The sequence below is a fragment of the Corythoichthys intestinalis genome, chromosome 21 (assembly GCF_030265065.1).
Source record: "Corythoichthys intestinalis isolate RoL2023-P3 chromosome 21, ASM3026506v1, whole genome shotgun sequence".
NCBI lineage: Eukaryota > Metazoa > Chordata > Actinopteri > Syngnathiformes > Syngnathidae > Corythoichthys > Corythoichthys intestinalis.
Genome location: NC_080415.1, coordinates 15,102,252 through 15,124,301, shown reverse-complemented (window position 1 = coordinate 15,124,301; position 22,050 = coordinate 15,102,252). Strand labels below are relative to the sequence as shown.

Here is a 22,050-nt window from a genome sequence, read left to right as displayed (position 1 = left end):
TGTATATGTTGACTTCTTGAAACATTTGAATGCACATGTCCAACGGTTCGGGTTCAAGTGCTTGATTCATGGAAATTTCTAAGGACATTCACTTCCAGAGCTTTCTGTGGTTCTTCCAGTCCCTCTGCATTGCTCAGAGAAAGTTTATTTGAGCGAACCTAGTTATTCTCAAAGTCTGGGATTAGTCGCACGAGTGGTCCGCTGATACGTTCTTGTAGTACTCTAATCATTAAAGAGGCATTAGTCTAAAGAGTCACTGCTAAAGTTCAGCCTATAGTCAAGTTGTATTTATGTTGTAATTGTTGCGCCAACAATTAACATTTATGCTTTCCTTATTACAGTCACTAGATATGATAACCTCTGTCTAATCAAGCCCTTCCTTTGTCCTGGGCCATGTGGCCCCCAGGTAGTCTGTGTATTCTATTGTATGTTCTATGTTTCTTTCCTGCCCCTCCCATGTTATTGTTTTTCCCTGAATAAAGAAGGTCACTATCACAGCAACTGGGGGAGCAGCTATCAACCTCCACAAAAGCGAATTTGACTTCTTGCGTGTTATTTTTAGCCAAGCTAGGTGTACGTAAACATAGCTTTAAATCTAACAATTTATTAAATTCAGTTAATTTGGATTAAAAAAAAAAGTTCTCGAAGATTTAAACTTCATTTAGGAACATATTTTATGTACTTTTTAAGTATTTAATTCCATGAGTATTTCTTTAAAATTTTATTTTGACCGTATACTCTTTATGTAATGCAGCAAATTTTTTTTTTACTGTAATTGTTTAAAAATCGTCATTTAAAAATATATCATTTAAAAATATATATTTGTCATGTTAGGCTATTTCAACTTCTGTCCTAAAACCCTTATGCAATTTCAGGTTACCTAACCAAATTTTTAAAAAATGTATTCCTAGTTCAAAAACAAATACAGTGATCCCTCGCTACTTCGCGCTTCAAACTTCGCGCCCTAAGTTCATCGCGGATTTTTTCAATCAAAAAATAAATACAGATGAGCTGTCCCGTGCCAATCGCGTAGTCTCACTCTCCCTCCCTCCCTCTTCCTGCTCTTTGTTGGTCAGGCAGTGCACTGGAGTTGCTGATTAAGTTAACGATGATTGACAGACATTTGGGTTTCATCTTGCCAGAAACTCGAACTTCAATGCGACGCATGCGTCAATCATCGTTTAACTTGTTATACAGTTGCTGTGGCAACCCATTGTGAGTAAGTGAGCATCTTAAGTAGATTTCAGTGGCCTCACTCAATGAAGCATTATTGAAGTAAACTATTTTCCAACTTTATTCTTGTTTAAAAATAATTCAGTGGCACAGTAACATGTTTAAAACGCATCATAATTATTACATTTTAAGTGCTTAAAAACCATTTATACAAAAGTTTTTTTTTTAAAATATACTTTGGGGAAAAAAAGTGAAAAAAATGCCTTATATGTATCGCTTTCCAATGCTACATCTGAATAAAAAAAATATCAAAAATCTTTGTTTTGGGTTTGCAGTTTTTCCGCTTATCGCGGCGGGTTCTTGTCCCCATTAACAGCGCAAAACAAGGGATCACTGTATACCCTCTGCCACTGATGTCACCAAGGTTCTATAATTATTTTCAATCATTATAGTAGTATGTACATAAATAATTATTTTGTTTAAAGTGTTACTTAATGTGATAAGCACTGAACTAACCTAGAGAGATTATAGTTTCAAAAAAATATATATATATATTCAACGAACTGATGGATCCACAAAAATTATTTGGCCTTTGCTTATTATGTCCTTGATGGTGGCAAAGCAGTACTAGCTCCTTAAAGGGAACCTCTGACAATTGTTCTTTTACTAAAATACTATGTTCTGTCTGTATGTATCAAAACAAAAGAAGGTGAAAGTGCACTATAGTACTTTGGCTTTCAAATTTGCCTCTTGTAGGCCTTTTTGCCGGCGTAGCACATTTTGGCAGAACAACAATTTTGTCATACTCTCGTTTCTCTCCTGTTCATTTTACTGCTCCTTTTGAGCAATATCGACTTTGCTGTCATGCTCATTAATGTTCCTCTTGGGTTCAAATTGAAAGGGTTGAAAGGGTTGAACAAATGGCATGTTTATGTCGCTAGAGTGTAACCAATTGACGTCACTGCCCTGCGACGTCAACAACAATTGCGAACTACTAGCTTAACTAATTTTACAAACTGTATAAAACCGAAAAAAATCAAAAGGGGTTTTAATATCAAATTATTTTAACTCATTGTGTTTATATTTTAAGAACTACAAGTCTTTCTATCTGTGGATCCCTTTAACACAAAATAAGTCATTGGTAAACAGATAAGTACTCAGGCAAGTAGCTGAGTTTAATTCAGCCAGTAGTTACAGTTGTGGTCAAAAGTTTACATACACTTGTGAAGAACACAATGTCATGGCTCTCTTGAGTGTCCAGTTATTTCTACAACTCTGATTTTTCTCCAATAGAGTGATTGGAACAGATACTTCTTTGTCACAAAAAACATTCATGAAGTTTGGTTCTTTTATGACTTTATTATGGGTTAACAGAAAAAGTGATCAAATCTGCTGGGTCAAAAATATACATACATGGATCTGAAAAAGCGAATCATTGACTTGAACAAGTCAGGAAAGTCACTTGGAGCCATTTCAAAGCAGCTGCAGGTCCCAAGAGCAACAGTGCAAACAATTGTTTGTAAGTATAAAGTGCATGGCACTGTTTTGTCACTGCCACGATCAGGAAGAAAACGCAAGCTATCACCTGCTGCTGAGAGAAAATTGGTCAGGAGGGTGAAGATTCAACCGAGAATCACCAAAAAGCAGATCTGCCAAGAATTAGAAGCTGCTGGAACACAGGTGTCAGTGTCCACAGTCAAGCGTGTTTTGCATCTCCATGGACTGAGAGGCTGCCGTGCAAGAAGGAAGCCCTTGCTCCAAAAGCGGCACCTTAAGGCTCGACTGAAGTTTGCTGCTGATCACATGGACAAAGACTTTCTGGAGGAAAGTTCTGTGGTCAGACGAAACAAAAATCGAGCTGTTTGGCCACAATGCCCAGCAATATGTTTGGAGGAGAAAAGGTGAGGCCTTTAACCCCAAGTACACCATGCCTACCGTCAAGCACGGTGGTGGTAGTATTATGCTGTGGGGCTGTTTTGCTACCAATGGAACTGGTACTTTACAGAGAGTAAATGGGATCATGAAGAAGGAGGATTACCTTCAAATTCTTCAAGATAACCTAAAGTCATCAGCCCGAAGATTGGGTCTTGGGCGCAGTTGGGTGTTCCAACAGGACAATGACCCCAAACACACATCAAAAGTGGTAATGGAATGGCTAAATCAGGCTAGATTTAAGGTTTTCGAATGGCCTTCCCAAAGTCCTGACTTAAACCCCATTGAGAACTTGTGGACAATGCTGAAGAAACAAGTCCATGTCAGAAAAGCCATCAAATTTAACTGAACTGCACCAATTCTGTCAAGAGGAGTGGTCAAAGATTCAACCAGAAGCTTGCCAGAAGCTTGTGGATGGCTACCAAAAGCGCCTAATTGAAGTGAAAATGGCCAAGGGACATGTTACCAAATATTAGCGCTGCTGTATGTATATTTTTGACCCAGCAGATTTGATCACTTTTTTCTGTTCACCCATAATAAAGTCATAAAAGAACCAAACTTCATGAATGTTTTTTGTGACAAAGAAGTATTTGTTCCAATCACTCTATCAGAGAAAAATCAGAGTTGTAGAAATAACTGGAAACTCAAGAGAGCCATGACATTATGTTCTTCACAAGTGTATGTAAACTTTTGACCACAACTGTAAATACCGTATTGGCCCGAATATAAGGGTGTTTTTTTGCATTGAAATAAGACTGAAAAAGAGGGGGTCGTCTTATACCCATTCACAACGCAAGATGGCGCCAGATATCATTGAAATGATGTTCTGTCAAGACAGATCTCCGCTACTCTCCCCATTAACGACGCTAGATACCATTGAAGCGATGTTCTGTCATGACAGATCTCAGCTACTCTCAGGTTTAACCAGTTTGCATGATTTAATTGCAATGTTTTTCCTTATTCAGATTTGTTTCAAGACTAGTTACAGTTAAGCCTGAGTTATACTCCCGCGTTGCGGTGACGGCGTAGCGACTACGGCGTCATTCGACATTCGATAGTTCTGCGGTGAGGGAACGCGTTGCTCTGTAATTCACCGCCAAGCCACTAGAGGGATGTGGCGTTATGTTTGTACGGTTTTGGGGCATGCTTGTTTACTTCCGCTAGTCGGAGAAAAATAAACAATGCAATATGGAACTCTTGAAAGTAAATATTCTGCTCATCAACACTGAATAAATATTGAACATACAAATGTTGAGGGGCAGGCGACGCAGAAGACGGTTTCGAGGCGGTCTGGCCGACTTTTGATGCCGCACAGAGTTTTAGACTCCGGTGGAGAGAGCTAGCTGTGGCGGCTAGCTTCAAACTGGCGTCGAGCACTGCGTTCAAGGTCTGCAAAGCCCTCCAGCCCGATTTGTTTGCCGTGTCCTACAACCAGCCAGTGGGAAGCCATAGCAGATTTCTGGCGTCTAGGGAACTTCCCAAACTGCGTTGGGAGGCTTGATTTTAAGGTTATCATAAAAAGCACCGAGGCACTCTCAATCAGTGATGATGTATCGTGTGTGTGAACCGTCTGTTATTGAAAATTAAAGATCAAAACAACTCTTGACACCAAATCTGTGCTTTATTCTTTATATACTTGAAGTGTGACACGTAAATAAGTCACAGACTCACAGCAAACATATGTACACAGTAAATGATGAAGTGCACCAACCAAAAATACGACATAAAGTGATAAAAAGTTGGCAGTTTTTGGCCGACTGGGTCACCGCTTCGTGTGGCCACTCGATTCCGACCACCCACGTCTCGGTGGTTCTTCCATTTATTTATTTTTTCGATCGCCGACCTTGCCATTTGGCAATCACAATAATAATTTCTTGACGAGACTTGCTCTTGATGATACTCCCGTCGGCTTGGTCCATTTTTGCGTGTAGAAAACAATGTTTGATTCTATTGTACAATGGCGGTGTTTTCGCGGTAAACCGGAAACAACAGTCTGAGCGGACCAATCACAGTCCGTTTTCGCTACGTCATACGCGTCTACCCGACGCGAAGGTTACAAAAATCGAGAGGTGCGCGTCAGGCTACGGCGTAGGGTCGTAACTCGATTCTTCCTTGACGGCGTAGGTCTGACGCGGAAGTATAACTCAGGCTTTAGACGTCACTTTGATGGTTAATGCAGTTATTGCAATTTTGTTTTATCACAATAGATTGGTTTATTTACCATTTCAAAAACCAGAAGGCATTTATTTACGAATGTGATTGCACTTTAGTTTACATATTTAAATGTTCAGATATTAAGATTTGAATGAGGCAAATTAACATGCTTTTTCTTTCAAATATATTCTTATAATCATTTGTTTCGGATGTACTGTAATTATTTTCTATATAAAAATTAATTTGGTGTTCAAAAAGTCTTTTTTCAAACTTGAGTCTTGAAAAAGAGGGGGTCGTCTTATAATCAGGGCCGTCTTATATTCGGGCCAATACAATACTACCCAAGTTGCGAATGCTCAGGATAAAACTAGTCATAGATTTTCTTCTCATCCTCCTACTGAACTTTCACCCAAAACCCCTAACTTTTTGTGAGTAGCCTAGATTCAATTATCAGGAAATGTTAAAGGAGAAAAAGGTATCAGAGAGAATCAGTAGAAGAGGGTCAATAGTGGAGGATGTCCTCTGCGAGGGGGGGCAGATGTGTGCAAGGGGTACCTTAGTCTCAGGGGTCCAGCCGATAGTCCCCGAGTTCTTCATCTTCCAGTATTTGATGAACTTGGTACCAGGCTCCAGACGAGTGCCGTCCGGCAGATTTTCATCCAGAAACAAGGCGGCCAAAGTGGGCAGCAAGGACGAGTGCGAGGCCCCGGGACCCCTAGTTTCAAGTGTACAGAGCATTGTTGAAAACGGCCCTGCGCGCTCACTCTCATCTCTTTTTGTTGTCTATCAATCAAAAAAACGTCAGGAGCCCAGATGTGTATGTGTGCAGGTCAAAAGCATTTGTCTTAGAAAATCTATGAAGCAGCAGCGGCGGCGGCAGCAGCAGTTTTCACACTGAGGTAGTTCCGACATTTCCCCACCAGCGCAGAGCAGCCAGCGACACACTCATACAGACTAAATTACAAAGATGGCATTTTGGTGGAAAAAAAAACTTTTTGCATCCATGCTGGATTTGAGGTATCCAGCACTGGTCGGATGCCCTTCCCAGGCGGAGCTTACTCTGGACTGGAGGCCTGGGGATCGGGGGCCGGGGCGGGGGCGGGACCTGAGGCTGTGTCTGAGGCAGCGGGCGGGGGTGGCGGGGCAGGGGCCTGGGTGGAGGCGGAGGCCGTGTTAGTCAGAGTGGCAGCTCGGCTCGAGGTAGAGGGCCCGCACCACTGCAAGCCCCGCTTCTCCAGTCTTAGTTTCTTCTTGATTTCCTTCACTTCGGCTCGTAGCTGCCTCCTTTCCGCTTTGAGGCGCTGTCGCTCGGCCTTGCGCACCGTCCTGTCTCCTCGTCGTGGGAACCTGATTTGGGATGTTATCAGGGAGACCTTTTTGTTGACTATCAATACGTTTCTTGCAAAAAGCAAAAATCATTCAGGAGCTACAGCCATCTAGCGTTTCAGACAGGTTTCACCCCTTTCTTAAAATTGTCACGCTTTACCTCAATTCTCCCGACATGCCATGCTCGGGGATAGACAGGGGCGTCTTGGTTCTCACGAGGTTGTGGCTGGGGTCGTGGCTGTGCCGGCACATCTCACATAGAATGCAGGATGGGCAAACGCTAGCAAGGGGAAACAAAGAGCCAATGTTGAAAAAATGAGTGCAATAGACAACATTAGCAGGGTTCTTGCGCCCTTTTAAAAGTCACATTTAATGCTTTTAAAGACCTTAAAAATATCATTAAAGACCAAAATATGTTGCAACCATTTCTGATGAAGAAAAAAAAAAAAGTCTATTTCATTGGTGAATCAACAAGCGTTTTTTTCCTCTCGCGTGCGACTCAACGGCTATGACCCCTATTGTCCCAAACGAAACAGTCCTTTTGATGACTTAGCGGTTGGAGTGGGACCCTCTGGGTACCTTATGATACGATCCGAATTGCGATACAAGGCTCGCGATAACAATGATCTCACGATACGGCGATACTTCAACTAACAATACATTGGTCAGGAATTCATTCTAAGATATTCTACAAAACAACTAATAAACAGAAAAACAATTCTTCTGATGAGAAATAAACCTAGATTATCACTAGAAGATGTCCAATTCATTTGAACTGGGAGGGTGGCAGCAAAAGAACATTTGTTCATTTGCTGCCATCCCTCCCACTTCAAATGGATTGGACGTCTGTGGCCGTCAGTGGAAGACAATGCCAGGCAACAAGTTAATTTTGGGGCATTTCACGTAATTTCCTGTTGATTTTCGGTCACTTTTGGGGATTTACGCGTCACTTCCTGTTGGTTTTGAGGCATTTGCAGGTCACTTCCTGTTGATTTTGAGTTACTGAAACGGAAGTGACACAAAAATGTCCTCAAATGAACAGGAAGTGACTCAAAATCAACAGGGAGTAACCTTTGAATGCCCTAAAATGAACATGAAGTGACCTGTAAATTCCCACAATAGACTGAAAAAAAAAAAAAAAAAAGTTGCTTCAATCACAAAAAAAAAGTCGCTTCAATCAAAATCTATATTTTCAATTAAAAAAAGTCACTTAAATTAAAAAAAAAATGTGTTTGAATGCAAAAATAAATTTCAAACTAAAAAAAAATGCATTTGAAAACTATTTTTCTTTGATTGAAAAATAATTTTTGTTTTGATTCAAGTTTTTTTTAATTGAAAAAACTTTTTTGTTTGAAGTAATGTAGTTTTGCATTTGCCCACATTTTGGCTAGGACATTTGTGTCTTTATTATTCAATCAAAAAATAAATTACTTCAAACAAAAAAAAATACTTTCAAAAGAAAAATCACTTCAATCAAACATAAAAAAAAAAAATCTATCATAGCCAAAACTTTTTGAATGTGAAAAAATATTTGAGACTCAGAAATTTGCATTTGAATACAATTTTTCATTGATTTCTTTGATTTTTTCATTTCTTTGATTGAAGTAATCCTTTTTGTGTTTGGGCCATATTATGACATTTCAATCCCAGAAAAAGTTGCTTCAATGAAAAAAACTATTTTCAACCAAAGAAAAAAATCATTTACAAAAAATAAAATTGCTGTACCTATTAAAAAAAAAAAAAGTTTTTAAAAATCTTTTATTGAAATTAAATTTTTTGATTTAAGTGTCACTTTTCTTGAAGAGCAAAAAGTTTTGAACTCATTTTATTTTAAAGTGCAAAAGTTCTGAACGCACTTTTTTTTCATTGGATCATTTTGACACAAAGATCGAACTTTGCCGCTGCTTCCAACATGTTTGAGTGACAAGTGACTACGCCAATTGGTCTAAGCCATAAAAGCATGATGAAGCAAGAATAATGGCCACCACTCGTCAGGACCCAGCCAGCAGTCGCCTCGAGCCCAAGCCGGAAATAGCACACCTAAGGGGGATGACTTCGACGCGAGGCAGCGCTTCTATGATTCGACGCGCCAGTGCGAGGGTGCGAGATGTGGAGTTAAATCGGCCAGTTTCAATACCTCGAACCTGATAAAACATGTGAAGACGAAACGTGAACGAACACGAGTTTGAGCCTGCAAGAGCAGGACTGCTATCCAGAGGAAGGGCGCTGGACAGGTGCAACAATCTCTGGTCAGTTCACTACGTCTACTTTACTTTTATTGTCTTTTACTGAAAGAAATGCTGCAGTAATTTGGGAAGTGTTTCCAAAGTAGGGTTGCCACCTTTCAGAAATAGAAATAAGGGACCCACCCCCTCCCGAAAAAACGAGGCTAACGCAAATGCGGAAACAAGGTTGGACCTCGAAGCGGACAACAAGCGGGGGATGAGTACAAGGGTTTAATGATTGCAAACAAAAAATAACACGCGATCGCGGGATAGTTAGAAATGACAAAAGGAGTCTGTGACAGCAGGTCGACGGAGCTCAATACTAAAAACTCGAAGATTAACTAAGACGATAGGCAGCGAGCCAAAAAGCCAGAATAAAAACACTCAAATACCTGCACAGGGTAGAGGTTACAAACGAGTGCAGCATACTAACAGAAAAAACCCAATGCAGGGGCGTAACAAGCAAATGTAGCGAGACTATAGTGCGAGATGTCAAATGGCGATCAGCAAAGCAAATATCTCGGCAGCCTTCTCTGAGCTCACCCGTGCTTAAATGCTGCGTTGATGAGCCCGCATTGGATTCAGGTGCGACGTCAGGAACGCCCCCCCTAACAGCCCAGCAACAAAACACAATCTAACCAGCAGCAGAATGTGACAATAATTTCATGAAAGTTGCACTGTTTGGCCTTTGAGAGGTTTAAAAAAAGTTTACTCAATTCATTCAGAGTTTATTATTATGAACTTATTTTTACTTTCTTACTGTTGGGCTAGTATATTATACTTTGTACTAGTCTTTTTCCTATTTTGCAAAGGTAAGCAACAGCCTGACAAAGCCTTGATAGCAATAACTTCACATCCAATTATGTAGCTCTTTGGGGAAAAAAAAAGAAAAAAAATTATATATATATAATCGGGGTGGTATCGGTATGGTATCGGTATCGGCCGATACTGCACAGCCAGGTATCGGTATCGGGGCCAAAAAATTGTATCGGTGCAACAGTAAAAACAAGTAAAGATACACGATAATATCGGTCACCGATAATTATCGGCCGATAATGGCAATTATGACGTCACACAGATAAACCAGATAATAAAAAAATTCTACCGATAATGCAATCCGATAATTATATACTTGATTTTGCCTCCAAATGTGCTCAACCGAAGAATTCAGCACGCCGCCTCCTCAACCCCTCCCCTCTCTGAAGCCCCTGAGGGAGGAGGGGTTGAGGAGGCGGAGTTACAAGACAAGAAGTAGTTGAATATTATGGTGGCTGTTACTAAAAAAACGACGCTCTCGCCAGCTGCGAAACATGTACCGTCCAAGTTCCACGAGGCAGAAAGAACGCGTCCTCATTCAAAACCACGAACCCAGCAGCCATTTAAAACTGCATCACAAAGAATTTTGGAACATATAAGAGGCTGCTGCTAGCAGGAATGCTAAAGCTATTGTAAACACTAAGCTAAACTACAGGGCTTGTGATGATACAGAGTCGGGCTGTTTGGGAATGCAGCCCAAGGCGGGTGGTAAATTCCGACGGAGCCCGCCGCTTTGGCCAGTCCGGCAGGCCGCCGCCGCCTCGCCATAGGCGGGGCGGGCCGAGCCCGGTTCCCCGGCCTCTGGACCTCCGGCGAACACCCCGGTTTCTGGAGCGTTCCCCCACGGCGTGCGAGCAGAGACAGGACCCGAACGCGGGCGGATTATCCGGTACGAATGTAGCTGCCGCCGAGACGAGACAGTTTTTTTTTTTTTTTTACCTTAATGACACGAGAACCAAAGCCCTGGATAAAAGAGATAATGCAGTTTATACGACCACCATTCTTCATGAAAAAGTGATGTCCGGTAAGCAAGCTTATCATGACGGCACAGTGGTTATAAGATAATTTAAACATGGAGAAAACGAAGTCAGCCAGTCAATAATGCATTCAGAATGTGAAATGACGAGCGGTCAGATGACTTTGTAACGCTGCCTTTATTTTCGGCTTAATAAAACTCAGGCACAAAACAACACGCACACGGATGCGAGCGCAAACTCCGTCCAAATAGTACTGCCGTGTAGCAGTTTAGCTGCTGTAACGCAAATGTCGTGAAAGCCGCAAATGTAAACAAAGCGCTGCAGAATGGGTACATGACATCTCGCTCTTTTGAGGTAATCATTTTCACAGTGTGCAACAAAGCATATAACATTAGCAATCACTTTTCAAATTATTTAACTTATTTCTTTGCTCAATTACAGTCACAGTAGATAATCAAATTCTTAAATCAATATTCTGTAGCCACAAACATTATTCAAAATCTTTCCTTCGTTTTTTTTTTTTTTTTTTTTAGGATTAAGTATAATAATGTATTGCTTAAAACAAGGCTGTTAAGATTATTTTCAGCTAGCTATTTTTCTTCCAAGAAATCTGAGAGAAATACACTTGAAGCGATGGCAGATAATTTCACTTATTGCCAATAGATTTACACTTAAAACTGACTAGTTTTAAGGAGGTGTGTTTTGCAGCGGATTAATGTTATATATGTTAGGAATGGCTTACTTTTAAACGCATTTTTGTGCAACTTAGGTATGTACTCTGTAAGTAATTGTTGCCAAAGGTTTACCATTACACAATGTCAGACAATCTGTCATTATTTAGATGTTTGAATTGACGACTTGTTCATACATTGTGTTGAAAAAAAGAGCAATAAATTATATTTTTGCACAGTAATATTTTCTTTTGTGTATACTTTAAAATTTTACATAAATCTTTTAATAGAATTATCGGCTTGACATTATCGGTTATCGGTTGGAATGAGGAGGAAATTATCGGGTATCGGTTGAAAAATGCATTATCGTGCATCACTAAAAACAAGTACACACCATAAAAGGTTTTATAGCAGACTACAGTGATTTCCCAGGCATTAAACGTATCTTCTGGAAATTTAATATCTTCTAGGTCTGAATGATTTATTGTTTGAACATCGCCATCGCAAGGATGTCCGATATTTATTTATTTATTGTTTGATCAGGCAAACAGGTTTGTAGATTTGATCTGGCAGAGGAGCCTTGGTAGCTCTACGATGAAAGGCACAAATTTGTTAATCGTCGTTTAGCTTGTGACACACTAGCAGGGGTGTCCATTATGTCGATCAATGCTAGTGTTAGCTCGCGGCATCAAAAAAATAATGTACATAGCTACCGTAATTATGTTGTGTGAGCAACATAACCTCATATGTTTCTCAATGTACATAAGTCCTTGATTATCCGTGATTTTAAATTTAATAGCTAATTATGTTGTGTGAGCAACATAACCTCATATGTTTCTCAATGTAAGTCCTTGATTATTCGTGATTTTAAATTTAAGACATTTTAAGACTTTTTAAAGACCCGCAGTAACCCTGCATTAGAACACTGCCTACCTGCACTTGTAGGCTCCTTCAGAGGTGAGTTTATTGCAGCTGCTGCAATTTGGTGTGTAACCAAGAGAACCACTGGAGGTGGACGGTCCCGGCTTGGGCCCAATAGTGTTGGCGGGGGGTCCGGGCCTCGGTCCCATGACAGGAGCGCAACTGTTCCCGCTGGCCTCGGGCGGAGGTGCTGCAGGAGACTTGTGGGTACAACACTGGCCGGAGAAGTCACTGCACATACGCTCCACGACCTCCTTCACCACCTCATCTTTAAACTGTCAAAAACATACTTTAGCAGGAAGGGATGAAAAGGGTTGTTAAATCCTACGTAAGGATCACCCTTACCTTCTCCATGTAGGATCTGAACCACATGGGAGGAGGCTCATCTTCTGCTTTGGCCCCCTTGTTGTCCTTGGCGACCACCTGGGACCAAGCAAAAAGCACACTTTAGCATGTTTGTGCCAAGACATTTTACAGACAGGTACAATTAGGGCTGCAACTAACGATTATTTTCATAGTCGGACGATTAATTAAATGATTAATCGGATAATGTAAGTTTTTTCAATTATCTTCACAGTTTATCTTGAAGTTGTTTTAGGCCAGTTGTAAGTAACAATGAAGACAAAATGGATGACTGTTTCCTTCAAAAATAATATCTTACTCCAGCTTCCTGACTTAACTGTAGTCTACAACTGTATGGATTATCAAATTTGTTGGTAACTAATTTATTGAACTAAAGATTTAATCAATAGTGTACCACATGAATGCTATTTTTAGACCATGACGTCGCCATCGTAAACCGGAAGTGGGTCAACATAGAAGCGCCCTCGCATACAACCCGTGTTAGTACTGCCTGTTTTCTGCTGGTAATCTTTCAAAAAAGAACATGCCGAGTAAACACTGCTGCTATGGAACTTGTAAAAACGACTCTAGACATTACGACATATGAAGGATGTTTTCTTCATACGTTTCCCGAAGCCAAAAAAAAGAGGAAAAAAATGAACAATGGATCAACTTGTGCGGACGTCCAAAAGATCAATATAACACCAGCAAGCTGTCTGACAATGAATGACCTGAAAGAAATTAAAATGGTATCTGACTGCCACCGTTGTTACCTTTTCTGTAGTAAAAAAAAAACAACAACTTTTGTAAGGGGGAAGCGTAAATAAATTATAGAATTAAGATGTCTTCTTAATCAAAAACATAAAAGAGTTTATTGGCTGTCATTTAGTAGCATTTGCATGGCTACACAAAAATAGCTATGTAAATTACCCCCAAGAACGGTCAGAGACGTAAGACAACCAGAGGATATAATATATAAGAAAAACTGGACATATGGTGGTCAAGGATAGATTGTTGAAACAGGAGAATGTCATTGTCGGTGGCGTAAGGCAATGCACACAAGAAAAAGTTGCCGATAAAAAAGCTACCTCTGGATCAGGTCGGCTCTTTTTCCCATCCTTTTCAGCCCTCGACACGCAAGCGATTTCTTAAACTGAACATTTGTATGTTGTTCCACATCTTCATCAGCGACTTTGGCACCAGGGACATCATTTTCAGACGGAATTGGTCGGTTTAGCTCAGTAAACAGCTTATTCATACACTATTTACATGCATTTAGCATTAGGGACAAATGCGAGCTTGACCCGTCTAGCAACAGTTGCTAACGTCATGAATATTAATGGGTAGTGCTGCAACGATGAATCAATTACTCGAATATTCGATTAGAAAAAAAGATGTGAATTAAATTTTGCTCCTTCGAGTATTTGTTTTAATTAAATTGGTGTTGTAAAGGTTTGTTTTGAAAGTGTTTGCATTTGGTTTTATTGATTTGGGTGGATACACCGCCCTCTAGTCTACCTCATTACAAGGTACAAGGTATTCTCACATGGCTGACTCCATCTGCTCCCTGTTAAGACCAACATAAGCTAAGTTTTTGTTTGAGCTAATGTTTTTTTTAATGCATTCGTAATTCAGTGTATAGGTATATTTAGCCATGTTTTGTGGGATATGTGTCCGAACCATTTGTTAAGAGCATTAAACCGTGATTTATAGCATTTAAGCTAGCGGACTTTTGCTATGCAAGTGAGCCAACTGTTTGTTGTACATGAATCCTCTTTTAAAAAAAATTTTTTTTTACCGTTTGAGGTTCAGCTCTGGTATTTTAATTTTTTTTATGTTCCTTATACGATTACTTGATTATTCAAGATAAATACAGTGCCTTGCAAAAGCATTCGGCCCCCTTGAACCTTGCAACCTTTCGCCACATTTCAGGCTTCAAACATAAAGATATAAAATATAAATTTTTTGTCAAGAATCAACAACAAGCGGGACACAATCGTGAAGTGGAACAAAGTTTATTGGATAATTTAAACTTTTTTAACAAATAAAAAACTGAAAAGTGGGGCGTGCAATATTATTCGGCCCCCTTGCGTTAATACTTTGTAGCGCCACCTTTTGCTCCAATTACAGCTGCAAGTCGCTTGGGGTATGTTTCTATCAGTTTTGCACATCGAGAGACTGACATTCTTGCCCATTCTTCCTTGCAAAACAGTTCGAGCTCAGTGAGGTTGGATGGAGAGTGTTTGTGAACAGCAGTCTTCAGCTCTTTCCACAGATTCTCGATTGGATTCAGGTCTGGACTTTGACTTGGCCATTCTAACACCTGGATACGTTTATTTTTGAACCATTCCATTGGAGATTTGGCTTTGTTTTGGATCATTGTCCTGTTGGAAGATAAATCTCCGTCCCAGTCTCAGGTCTTGTGCAGATACCAACAGGTATTCTTCCAGAATGTTCCTGTATTTGGCTGCATCCATCTTCCCGTCAATTTTAACCATCTTCCCTGTCCCTGCTGAAGAAAAGCAGGCCCAAACCACGATGCTGCCACCACCATGTTTGACAGGGGGGATGGTGTGTTCAGGGTGATGAGCTGTGTTGCTTTTACGCCAAACATATCGTTTTGCATTGTGGCCAAAAAGTTCAATTTTGGTTTCATCTGACCAGAGCACCTTCTTCCACATGTTTGGTGTGTCTCCCAGGTGGCTTGTGGCAAACTTTAAACGAGACTTTTTATGGATATCTTTGAGAAATGGCTTTCTTCTTGCCACTCTTCCATTAAGGCCAGATTTGTGCAGTGTACGACTGATTGTTGTCCTATGGACAGACTCTCCCACCTCAGCTGTAGATCTCTGCAGTTCATCCAGAGTGATCATGAGCCTCTTGGCTGCATCTCTGATCAGTTTTCTCCTTGTTTGAGAAGAAAGTTTGGAAGGACGGCCGGGTCTTGGTAGATTTGCAGTGGTCTGATGCTCCTTCCATTTCAATATGATGGCTTGCACAGTGCTCCTTGAGATATTTAAAGCTTGGGAAATCTTTTTGTATCCAAATCCGGCTTTAAACTTCTCCACAACAGTATCTCGGACCTGCCTGGTGTGTTCCTTGGTTTTCATAATGCTCTCTGCACTTTAAACAGAACCCTGAGACTATCACAGAGCAGGTGCATTTATACGGAGACTTGATTACACACAGGTGGATTCTATTTATCATCATCGGTCATTTAGGACAACATTGGATCATTCAGAGATCCTCACTGAACTTCTGGAGTGAGTTTGCTGCACTGAAAGTAAAGGGGCCGAATAATATTGCACGCCCCACTTGTCAGTTTTTTATTTGTTAAAAAAGTTTAAATTATCCAATAAATGTTGTTCCGCTTCACGATTGTGTCCCACTTGTTGATTCTTGACAAAAAAATTAAATTTCATATCTTTATGTTTGAAGCCTGAAATGTGGCGAAAGGTTGCAAGATTCAAGGGGGCCGAATACTTTTGCAAGGCACTGTAGTTCATTGATTAATCGACTACTAAAACAATAGCTGCAGCCCTAACAAAAATGACATGTTGCGTGCAGTACGCCATTAGTTCATGCAGCCTTATCAAGAAGCTAATTTCGATAGTAAGATGTCCAAAAAAATGGCAAAAAATGTGAATTGTTGTGTTCCTAAGTAAAAGCAGATATTTCCTACTTTGATTTAACAAAAATATATTGAAGAAATATGATATTTACAACTGAGACGTTATAGCTATGTTATAAGAAAAATAATTTAGACAAGTTTAAAGTGAAGAAGGGCCTAAACGATTCATAAGCTATCAAAATAGTTGTCGATTAATTTAATAATTGATCAGTTGTCGATTAATTGTTGTACCTCTAGTTACCATCTTCAACAACAACAAGATAAGAGTCACAATCACACCTATGCATAATGAATTAAATTACACTGAAGAAGCATGTTACTGGAATGTGGTACAGAAGGGGAAACACACACACAGATACACACATTTGCAATAAGCTAAAAAATGTAGACTGGAAAAACTTGTTGACATTGCAGCTACTGTAACTTAATCTCCGAACAATTTTAAAATAAGATCTGACAGTGAGACCTAAGAGTGGCTGTTGAAGAAGTGGACATGGGGGATGTTGAGGCTGAGGAAGATTTATTTATGTTGTTGCCAGAAACGGCTATCTACCTGCCCGGAAATAAAAGAGCACTCTTTTCAGGACAGAAATGTGTGACTTAAGGACAGAAAAGACAGCTGGTTTGAAAGAGGGCAAATAATACAGTGGTATGAAAAAGGATCTAAACCTTTTGGAATTTCTCACATTTCTGCATAAAATCAACATCAAATGTGATTTTTGTGAAAATCACACAGGTAAAAAAAATACTGTCTGCTTTAACTAAAACCACCCAAACATTTATAGGTTTTCATGATTTTAATGAGGATAGTATGCAAACAATGACAGAAAGGGGAAAAATAAGTGAACCATCACATTTAATATTTTGTGCCCCACCTCACCCCCCTTTGGCAGCAATAACTTCAACCAGACGCTTCACGTAGCTGCAGATCAGTCTGACACATCGATCAAACTAATCTTGGCCCAATCTTCTGTACAAAACTGCTGTAGTTCAGATTCCAGGCATGTCTGGCATGAATCACTATTTTAGGTCATGCCACAGCATCTCAATGGGGTTCAAGTCTGGACTTTGACTTGGCCACTCCAGAACGTGTATTCTGTTCTTCTGAAACCATTCTGAAGTTGATTTACTTCTGTGTTTTGGATCATTGATTTGTTGCTGAATCCATCCTATTTTTAGCTTCAACAGTCTGACAGACGGCCTCAGGTTTTCCTGCAAAACATTCTGATTAACTTTTGAATTCATTTTTCCAGTAATAATTGCAAGTTGTCCAGGCCCTGAGGTAGCAAAACAGCACCAAATCATGATGCTCCTTCCACCATGCTTCACGATGGGGATGAGGTGTTGATGTTGGTGAGCTGTTGCATTTTTCCTCCACACATGACCTTGTGTTACTCTCAAACAATTCACCTTTGGTTTCATCAGTCCCAAAAATATGGTGCCAAAACTTCTGTGGAGTGTTCAAGTGCCTTTTTGCGAACATTAAACGAGCAGCAATGTTGTTTTGAGACAGCAGTGGCTTCCTCCATGGAGTCCTCCCATGAACACCATTCTTGGCCATCGTTTTACATATAATTGATGTGTGCACAGAGATATTGGACTGTGCCAGTGATTTCTTTAAGTATTTAGCAGACACTCTAGGGTTCTTTTTTAGCTCTCAGAGTGTTCTGTACTGAACTCTTGGCCTCATCTTTTGTGGATGGCAGACAAGCAACAGTGCTAAACTCTCTCCATTTGTAGACAACTTCTCTGACGATTGATGAACATCCAGACTTTCAGGGATGGTTTTGTATCCTTTCCTAGCTTTGTACAAATCAACAATCCTTGACCGCAGGTCTTCAGACAGCTCTGTTGACCGAGCCATAATGCACATAAGAAAATGCTTCTCATCAAGACATTTCTTACCAGGTCTGTGTTTTATAGTGGGCAGGGCAGCTTTAAACCACTCATCAGTGATTGGGCACACACCTGAGTTAATTTGTTTTGTGAAAAAAAAAAAAAAAAAAAAAAGTCTTCTTAAGCAGGGGGTTCACTTACTTATTTTTCCCCTTCTGTTATGTTTGCATGCTACCCTTATTAAAATATGAAAACCTATAAATGTTTGGGTTGTTTATGTTAAAGCAGACACTGTTTTTTCATCTGTGTGGTTCAGATACTTTTTCATACCACTGTATGTTAAGGTGGAAATACCATCTACACACAGAAGTTCCACATACAAGGGTGTCCTTTCGAGGAAAAAAAAAAAAAATCAATATTTCGGCCTCCAACAGTTCGAATAGAGAAATATAGCCTCTATTTGTTTTGAGGCTGCTTTACAAAGTCAAATGAATATTAATAGGGAGTTTTGACCCAACGACTCATGTTACAGTGGCCTCTCCGCAAGGCAACTTTGCGACTGTTGTTTTGCCTTCAGAATATTCTATTCGTGGTTGGGGCAGTGCCTCTAAATTTGAGCAAAGCATAAATAGTTCAATTTCTGCAACAAAAATCTATTGCTTGTGTTGACCTGATTGTAAACTTTATTGCATGGACTGATGAAGCCCGCTCTGAAGCCAAGCAAAGTCCCTTAATGAAATAACCTAGATGAACAATAATATTCACAGACATGCGTAAAATGGCAAAAATGCAGAAATAGCTGTTTGTTTGCATGTTTAATGGGGCTATTTATAGACTGGGTGGTGCATTTAGTTAGTTCTTGCATGAGTTGGGAGAGGTTTAATTAACTCAAAATTGACTCTTTTGTTCTTCTGTTAAAGAATTGATCATTACCTGGTCTTTCCTCTGGAAAGATCAGGTAGTGAGATTGTTGAATGTTACATTTGCTTATGACCAAAAAAAAATATGCTTGTGGAAAATATCCCAAATCCTCCACTTTAATTGAGTTGTTACTATTTTACATTTCTGATTTAAAAAAAAAAAAAAAAAACTTTTTGTAGCACATTTATGTATTTGTTTATGTTTAGCAATAATTTGTGTTTATTGAGCTTTTTTTTTTTTATTTCAGTGATACAGTACCATGGTTTCTTTATCTCTCGTTGTTGCAAAATTAAACCAAATGTTTCCATTCTACTGTTTAACACTTGCCACGTTTACATGGAGTCAAATATTCCAATTACAATCGGAATATTTGTTCAAACCGAATAAATGTGTTCCATATAAACACCTCATTCGGAATGAACAGGCCCAAACCGAATGGAATTTCATTCTGATTCACAGGGGTGGAATATTCCTTTTCCCAAACCGATTAGAAGTAAAATTATATCATGTAAACAGGGAAGCGGAATGGTGTCTGGTTGCGTTCTTTCTGCGCATGCTCCGTACTGACTTGGTGACGTAAGTAACGTCACTTGCAACATGGTTTCCAAGAACACGCACAGCGCACCCACACAACTTTTTAAATGAACGGCGTATCATTCTGAAGTTTTGTTTCCACTCGAAAAGTTAAAACAGCAGCTGATCTGACGATCGATCTCCATGTTTTGCAACGTGACGCTTTGTTTTGATTAATCTGCGCATGTCAGACGGCAGTTGTCAAACGTCCTTTCGGAATAAAGGCAGTTACATGTAAACGCTGGATCGGAATAGATGAAGTGACATGTAAACAGCTGATGTGAAATTTCCATTCGGAATGATTTGAATCGGTATGAATAAAAGTCAGCATGTAAACGTGGCTAATGTTGCACACGTCATTCATTATTGACTGAGCTACATGTGACTCATATCTACATACATGAGGAAAAACCACATTGCTTCCTTACAGATTCTCGCTCCGGGGTGACCTGTGTGCCTTTGTCCACCGTCTTGACCCGTGAAGGATAAGGGGGAGCTGGTCTTAGGTCGCCCTTGAGCTCCTTAACTTCAGTTTTGAGAGGCCCCCCACAGGCTTGTCCCTTCAGCTTGTACACATTCATGTTGAGGTGGTTGCCCTGCTTCTCAGCACTCTGCTCACAGACAAAAACAAGCCACAGTGATGCACACAATAGTACTTGTCATCTAATAGGCCCACACAGATTATATTTAATAACAGTGTGCTTTTCAACGTGTGCCTAAAGTATTTGTATGTGTGTTATGAAATCATAACACCTATATTTTAAATCTTATTTGAGAACTAAGTAGGGCGTGGCGATATTGCTTTTAAATTATATTGGATAATCAAGAATCTATTTTCGGCAGATGTTTTTAAAATAGAAAATGTGAATAACAAAGACATTATTTAAGGTATTTTTTGGGGGGGGGAAAAAGTCGCAAAATGGATTAATATACTGTTGCAACTAAATTCATGAATAGGTGGAACTGACTACTGTACTTTGTTCACAGCTATACTGTTAGTGAAAGCAGTGCATGTAAGCATAGACCAGAGGTCGGAAACCCAAAATGTTGAAAGAGCCATTTTGGACCAAAAAAACAACTATGTCTGGAGCCGCAAAAAAATGAAAGCCTTATATAAGCCCTATAATAAATGCAACACATACTGTATGTATTTATATTAGCCTACTATCAAAATGACTAATTTGGCTACAAATATAGTGCTGCATCGATTAACTTGAGTAATTTAGTTAGAAAAAAAGCTTCGAATCAAATTTAGTTGCTTCAAGTCTTCATTTACCTAAAGTTGTGTTGTCAAGGTTTGTTTTGAAAGTGTTTGCATTTAATTTTATTAATTTGGGTGGACACAAGGCCCTCTAGCGGCAACAGTCAATATGACAAAACTCATCTAACATGGCTGGATCCAGCTGCTCCCTGTTAAGACCAACATAAGGTTGAAAGTTTTTGTTGAAGCTAATATGATTGTTTATGCATTCTTGATTTAGTTTAGAGGTATATTGAGCAGCTTCTCGTAGAAATAGAGTATGCGTTTTAAAAATTTGTTCGGAGTATTGTTAAAAAAAAAAAAAAAAAAGTTAGCCTTTTATAGCATTTAAGTGAGGACACTTTTGCTATGCAAGTTAGCCAATTGTTCTTTTGATGTACTTCGATCCTCTTTAATATTTTTTGGGACCATTTGAGGCAAAGTTATTTTGATTTATTTTGAAATGCATTTATTGCTCTTGTAAAATGAATGTGCAATCATGCATACTGTGATCCCTCGTTTTTCGCGGTTGATGGGGACCAGAACCCGCCGCGATAAGTGAAGAACCGCAAAGTTTTGTGTGTGTGTTCAATACAGTTATTCAGATTTATGATTTTAAAGGGATACACATAATACATGTTTTCACTTTTTTCCCCTAAAGTATAAAAAAACCTATATATATATATATATATATATATATATATATATATATATTTTTTTTTTTTTTTAATTAATGTTTTTAAGCAATTGATAACTTTTAAACATGTTACTGTCCCACCATATTTTTTAAACAAGAATAAAGTACAAAAATGCTTGGCTTTATTAAATGCTTCACTGAGTGAGTCCAAATCCGCTCAAGCTGCTCACTTACGCACAATGAGTTGCCACAGCAACTGTTTAACAAGTTAAACTATGATGGACGCATGCGGCACTTTGAAGTGAGTCTCTGGCAAGCTCAAACATGAACCGTCTGTCAGTCATCGTTAACTTTAATAAGCAACTCCAGTGCACTGCCTGACCATCAAAGAGAAGGGAGGTTGAGGGATGGAGTGAGAACGACTACACAATCGGCTCGGGACAGCTTATCTGTATTTATTTTTTTAATTGAAAAAAAATTCGAGATGGACTGAAGGCGCGAAGTATGAAACGCGAAGTAGCGAGAGATCACTATAGTTTGAAAAAACACTCAGGAATTTTAATTTGTATTCGCATTTAATCTTAGCAAGCCTTTGTTTTACATCTCCTAAATTTTTATTCTGCAACACATTGATTCACGCATTAAAAGTTCCCAATCAGATTACTCCAACTAATT

The 22,050-nt window shown here is 39.4% G+C and overlaps 1 protein-coding gene across 6 annotated transcripts in view; it reads right to left on the bottom strand.

Moving 5' to 3' along the window:
* Positions 1-22,050, bottom strand: part of nbr1a (NBR1 autophagy cargo receptor a) — a 64,794-nt gene that overhangs the window by 17,315 nt on the left and 25,429 nt on the right. For 5 of the 6 annotated variants that reach the window (XM_057825621.1, XM_057825618.1, XM_057825622.1 and 2 more), the window contains 6 exons: positions 19,927-20,109; positions 12,541-12,618; positions 12,208-12,470; positions 6,746-6,865; positions 6,319-6,606; positions 5,815-5,974 (listed from right to left, as the gene is read on the bottom strand). In XM_057825621.1, coding sequence (XP_057681604.1) covers positions 5,815-5,974; positions 6,319-6,606; positions 6,746-6,865; positions 12,208-12,470; positions 12,541-12,618; positions 19,927-20,109 — 1,092 coding nt within the window. The remainder of the gene's footprint in view (positions 1-5,814; positions 5,975-6,318; positions 6,607-6,745; positions 6,866-12,207; positions 12,471-12,540; positions 12,619-19,926; positions 20,110-22,050) is intronic. The other variant, XM_057825623.1, reaches the window with a different exon arrangement.